The sequence below is a fragment of the Saccostrea echinata genome, unplaced genomic scaffold, assembly GCF_033153115.1.
Source record: "Saccostrea echinata isolate AGI-Se365-2 ecotype Australia unplaced genomic scaffold, CSIRO_AGI_Sech_v1 ptg000014l, whole genome shotgun sequence".
Taxonomy (NCBI): domain Eukaryota; kingdom Metazoa; phylum Mollusca; class Bivalvia; order Ostreida; family Ostreidae; genus Saccostrea; species Saccostrea echinata.
In genome coordinates, this window is record NW_026889763.1 from 6,407,355 (window position 1) to 6,413,653 (window position 6,299).

At 33.0% G+C, this 6,299-nt stretch overlaps 1 protein-coding gene across 1 annotated transcript; it reads right to left on the reverse strand.

Annotated features, from left to right (window-relative positions):
• Positions 1-500: 500 nt before the first annotated feature.
• Positions 501-2,712, reverse strand: LOC133187161 (uncharacterized). Its single transcript, XM_061322525.1, has 3 exons — positions 2,604-2,712; positions 2,240-2,351; positions 501-1,695 (listed from the first exon to the last, which is right to left on the reverse strand). The coding sequence occupies exons 2-3, from the start codon at positions 2,343-2,345 to the stop codon at positions 857-859; spliced, it is 945 nt and encodes a 314-aa protein (XP_061178509.1). The 5' UTR covers positions 2,346-2,351; positions 2,604-2,712; the 3' UTR covers positions 501-856.
• Between the last annotated feature and the right edge of the window lie 3,587 nt (positions 2,713-6,299).

A 6,299-nucleotide genomic window follows, 5' to 3' on the forward strand; every position in this document is an offset into this window, starting at 1 on the left:
ATGTGTACCTGTTGATAAATATATGTACTATTATTCAAATATATTTTTTAGAGGATTTCTAGTTAAGGTTCAAATCCAATATTTTTTCTACAAGCTTTGGAACACCAGTCGTATACGAAAAGCACCTGAACCTTTCAGCATAGAGAATGAACTGAAGTAAACTTCAGAAATCTTCATATTACATGTATGACCAATGGTTCACTAATATTCATAAAATAACGCACAAGATTTATGTCAATATTTATTTCTATTTAAAAGCAAACTTTATTGTAGATTTCTTGGACATTTTAAATTTGGTTCTTTATTATTCATATAAGTAAATATAAATACATGTATGCAGGTTTCTTCAAACATCAATAAATGCCTTAAGTTCACCTTGACTACAGAATGTGTCAAAATGCAGCAGTGCGGCATATATCTATGGAAAATAGAACAATTTATTAAACACACACACACCCTCACAATTTTTCTTTTTTAACCGGTATCATGAACAATCTATATCATTTTCCAAAAACATTTTATTCTTCCAAAATATGCTAACATACACGTATATAAAAATATGTACATGTAAATAAAACATTATGCACATCCTCGCATGTGGATTACAACTATCATCAAAAATCTCCTTGTGCAACGACAGAGATTCATCATTAAAAATTTTGGTAAATACAAGCGTTCAAATTAATGGATGGATGTTTGCGTAAATTTTAAAAATGGAAGGACAAACAGTGACTACAGTGTAAAAGTGAGCTAAATAGCATATATACTAAATTATACCACAAAAAAAAACGATTGCAATGATTCACTTCGTTTTCCGTTGGAAATACCAATCCTTTATCATCTGCAAAATATCAGTTTATACAACATTTGATTTCTTTTTCTTCAAGTCGTCATATGATTCTGTTATTAAACCCGATTTTGTGGTACTTCTGAGTTCGCGCCAAAGCAAGGTGAACATTTTTGCGACAAGACACACCACAGACAGAGAAATCATGACAATCGTCAAAATGGAATTTCTGGAACCAGCTTTGTAGTTTTTGGCTAAACTGGCACCAAGTGCAATTGGGACCACAAACCAAGGTGTTACGGTGTACCTAGTGTACCGATCTAGAAAGACAATGTCTACGAATGTGTATCCCAATAGTTCAATCGCCAGGATGGAAAGAGCAACAGTGCTTGCGTCATCATTGGCCACGCGGGGGTTTCCTTCATAGATCATCACTATCGCCATGTTAATGAGGGTAGCAATGGTGGTCCAGGTGGCATAGACCCCGAGTCCATTCTGGACCATGATGCGGATACACCAAATGTCCACTTTTCTTCCGTCTTTCCCCAGAAAGTCAATGTTTTTATCAAGGTGCCGATAAGATATGAACATACACACGTACAAAGTGAATGCAATAAAAAACAAGACCGGAAATGCAATAATCATTTGTTCTCTGTCGAACAAAAATATCCAGGCTAAGTTCAGACTCATATTGATGATGAAAAAGAAGAAAAATGACCAAGGTAGAAGAGTTGGATTGCAGTAGAGGGGGCCATTTTCTGTTTTCCGGAACAGATTGACAATGGTGTAGACAATCCACACCGCCTCCCATACATATATTACACCCCAGATACTGAACATCCACCCTGCCGGAGTAATTTCCACGTAGTACTTATCAGAAATGTTTCCCGTCTCGCTCTTGAAGATTCCTTTAAAAATAAATCAAGACATTATGACTTTATGAATCATCCGTTATAAGCAAAGATACCATAAAAAACATAACTAATATTAATCTTAGATACTTAAAAATTGAATAATGTTTTCGAGGGACAACACCGATTATAGGGTATACCACAGGTGCTCGAGGACAGGATCCCCCCCCCCCCCGGGATATACACCCTGGGCCTATATTGGTGATATAATCTATACCTACGATTCGAAAAATTACCTAAAACAAACATTTTATAAAATCTACCCCACTCTCTCTATATAAAAATTTATATATATAGAGTGGGGTATTAATTTTTATAAAATGTGCCATTTTTCTGAATTGATGATATAGATTATATCACAAATTTGTCATCCATATATAATTTATGAGAAAAAAGTCGAATAGGTAAGGCCCTGGAGTCTGGGGGGGGGGGGTTCCTGTCCTCAAGCACCTGTGGGGTATACAATAAAACAGGATAATTGCTCATGCAGTTTACAATGCAATGCACCGGGATAAAAGATATATCCAAAATTTTAACTCACCAAGTTCGACCCCAGTACTTCCTGCGAAGGCGTTGAATATTGTTGCCACTCCATAAACTATTGCATTAATGAGAATTAGGAATAGCAGAGGCACGTTGTGAGCCATTTTATACTGAAAGGCAAAATAAAATAATGAAATCTTTTTTCAAACCCAATGTCTGGTCTTAAGAAACCTTTACCGTAAAACGATAAACTTCTTTAGATTGGTTCTGTAGGAAATGGCCCATTCTATTATTACTTCGTTATATTTTTGTTTCAAATTTTTATAATAATTAAGTTGATATTCGTTTTAAATCAGTTTTCAATGTGTTCAAGATAGCGCGAATTTTATCACAATGTTAGATTCTTATAATACTATACTTACATAAGTTTATGTAATCCCTATTGTATAGAAAAGGTTAATGTCCTTATACCAGGTCGACAGTACTGCAATATTACATGTACTTGTCTTCAAAGTTTTCTGTATGTTTTATATCAGTCAGTTACACAACTTTTGTGACGGAGTCAGGGTACGGTAACTCGCACGTGATAAATGTAAACATCTTCGTGAAAGCTAGTTGAATCGTTACGTCAAAAATAAAAAAATAGAAAAATTAATAAATTTAAAAAAAAAAAAGGAAGAGATTTTTCTACTTGCATTCCAAATTAATTTATTAAGGATGGGAATTATATAACTCATTTATTTGACAATTGTTAATTAACCGATTTTATGTTAACATAAAGGGACGATTAGGTTTTAAAATGTAGAATTTCAAATTGTTTATACCCCTACTGTGTAAATATTTACCGTCTTTTTGAGATGCACATGTCTCACCTCGTGGTATGAGTTGAAGCGACACGGATCAACTGATTCTAATGAATCAATATTTGGATTTATTGGTTGTCGTAGGATTTATATCTTTTCAAAACTAGTCAGAAAAAGTCTTTTAGATTGAACTTATATGTAAATATTGACATATATTTAAAATTCTGCGAACAGAAAAACATAAATTACAGTTTCTTAACTGTTCAAACAAAACATTTGTATATATGCTGTACATATTCACATTTAACATGTACATAAATTTCAATCTGACATAGTAGAAAGCACTTAGCATATGCATAATGCATGTCAAATAAACATGAATAAACTACATATAACAGCGATATTTCAAAAGTTCTAATGTACGAAATTTTCATAAAATCATTTAGTCTTTCAATGTTGTAAAATATTGATTTCTTAAAATCTTGATGAATTTTCTTTATTTACAGAGTACGGGATAAAAGGATGCAGTTTTTTGTTTGTTTTGTTTGTTTGTTTTTTTTTTTTTACTGAAATCATACGAGAAAATAAATAATTATCCGTATACCGAGCTACATTTGTAATACTCATTGTAAAAAAAAAAATCTGTATAGGGGGTGCCTAGTGAATTTGTGTGAGTTATGAGGACAATTGTCCTTGGGTGAGATCGGACAAGTGGGGCCACTAGGACAGAGGAAATGAACATTTTATAACTGTGTTAAAGGTACATATTTCATCTTTGTTGTATAATTGCATCGTCAGTATGAGGGCATGTACACCTACGTATAACTGAACACTAAAATGTAAAAGTTTACGAGCTACATGCGCAAATTGTGTTGTCAATGATTTTTTGAGGGGGATATTCTTATAGTGAAATTCATTGGCGTCGCGGATCCAGAAAACATTGTGGGGAGTGGTGACCATAACGGAGGAAATCAGGAGACCTCATGCATTTTGGAAATTATCTTCAGAACGTTTAAAATTAAGCCAATAAGTTAAGAAATTGTTAAAACGAATTTAATTAAACAATAAAAGGCTTTCTTTGGTTGTTAGTAGGGGAATTAATTGTGCAGCTGTTGCAGAAAAAATGCACAACCTGCGCAAGCGGGTTATGTTTTTTTTCTGCAATAGCTGCAACGTTAATTCCCGTACTAACAAAGAAAATTTATTGTTTATATTTATATCTGTGCAAATAATCATTGAAAGTTAGATTTTGTAGATGAAATGGTGTATTAAAAAAAAATATTGATAAGTACGTCATTGTACGTTTTATTGATGGAACAGCCACTGCTCCAGAAATATGCTAAGAAGTGTTTACGGACTGATAAACGGCAATGGTTTTCTTAAGAAATAAAGGAGATAATATTCAGTAGATGTAAATATTTCGTTACAACATGTACTGAAAATTTATTACAGATTAAATTCGTTATAACGAATTCTATAAAATTGATATAACGAATCAAATTCATTTTTTTTGACGATTCATTATATCAAATGCCAGACTTTGTTGTGAATTGACTTTTATTTTTATATTATTGTAGTGGTTTATATTATTTTAGTGTTAATTAAAAATGATTGAAATACTTAATTGACACATTTGTTTGTAAAGAACTGTTTAGATTGTTTTTCGCATCTGCAATATACATATTATGTGAGAGTCGCGGAGTAAGGAGTTGATCCTTACGTCGCGGGTTCGAATCCCACTGTGGGACGTGGAGACCGGTCCTTCGGATGAGATGTAAACCGAGGTCCCGCGTCGCAGTAGGTGCTGGCACGAAAAAGATTCCTCACTGCTCAATGGCCGTAAGTGCCGAGTATATGACAAAATTTGCAGCTCTCCACCGGCAAGTGGTGGCGTCTCCATATGAGTGAAAAATTCTCTCGAGGGATGTTAAACAACATACAAACAAACAAACATATTATATGCGGAATCCGATCTATGGATCGGATAAATGAAACGTTTTATACATTTCAGTAGAGTTAGAGGGGCGTGTACACGATTTTGAATTTCTCTTTTTTAATTAAAAAATAACTACAGATTAAAAATTTTAACCAATACATGAAAATTCTTAATATTCAGTTGACAAGGGCATTCTTTATAATTTTATATCGAACATCTTGGCTGAGTTCTTAACGTTTTCCCTATCTTTGCTAGCCAAGGGTTTTCGATCCACTCCTCTCCAATATTCTTGGAGAGGAGGGGAGCGGATCGTAAACCCTTGGATAGGGAAGATGCGTTTTAAATGTACCTTATGTGTGCGATTTACTATCATTGAACAGGAACTGACAACACATGGTGGTTTATATGTCCCTGGTTTTGCTTTCTTGCATTTCTTTTCTAACTTTATTTGATTATAGTTTTCATATGTATGTTTTATTAATAAACTACACACCTTAGGCGAACGAGTTTTAGAGGACTCCGGGCAAGTTTTAGAGGAGTTTTCCCTCACAAAAAAATACTATAGTTTACTATAGTTAACTATAGTAAATCAAAGTGTCAAAGTTATCACTAGAGTAAATCAAAGTTTTCAAAGTGATCACTATAGTGTCAAAGTGATCACTATGGTAAATCAAAGTTTTCAAAGTGATCACTATAGTGTCATAGTTATCACTATAGTAAATCAAAGTTTTCACCAAAGTAAATCAAAGTTTTCATAGTTATCACTTTAGTAAATCAAAGTGTCAAAGTTATCACTATAGTAAATCAAAGTTTTCATAGTGTCAAAGTTATCACTATAGTTAACTATAGTAAACTATAGTTAACTACAGTATTTTTTTGTTAGGGTTAGGACTCCGGGAGAATGAGAACGAAAGACGTAAAGGGCGAAAGCGTTTTAGGGCAAACAATAATACATTCATCAACTCATTAACAATCAGTTAAACTAGTTAGAACCGGTTTTTAAAGCCACTTGATTAAAAAAATTCTTAACAAGTGGACTCTTCCATCAATGTACATGTAATGCACGGACTAATAATACAAAATTTTACATACTTTTATCCACTTTATACAAATAATTTACACAGATATAAATATAAATAAAATATCTTTCTTTCTTTGTTAATGCGGGGATACAGTTACCATCATTGCAGAAAAAAATTACATTTGCCGTTTACATGGGTTATGTATTTTTTCTGCAATGCCACAACCGTGATATCCGCATTAACAAAGATAGCTTATTTTAGTAACTACATCTCTAAATGATAATCTAATTTGAATTACATTAAAAATTACAAAAAGAATCAGGAAAATAACATTTATTGTGGCAATAAACATCTATT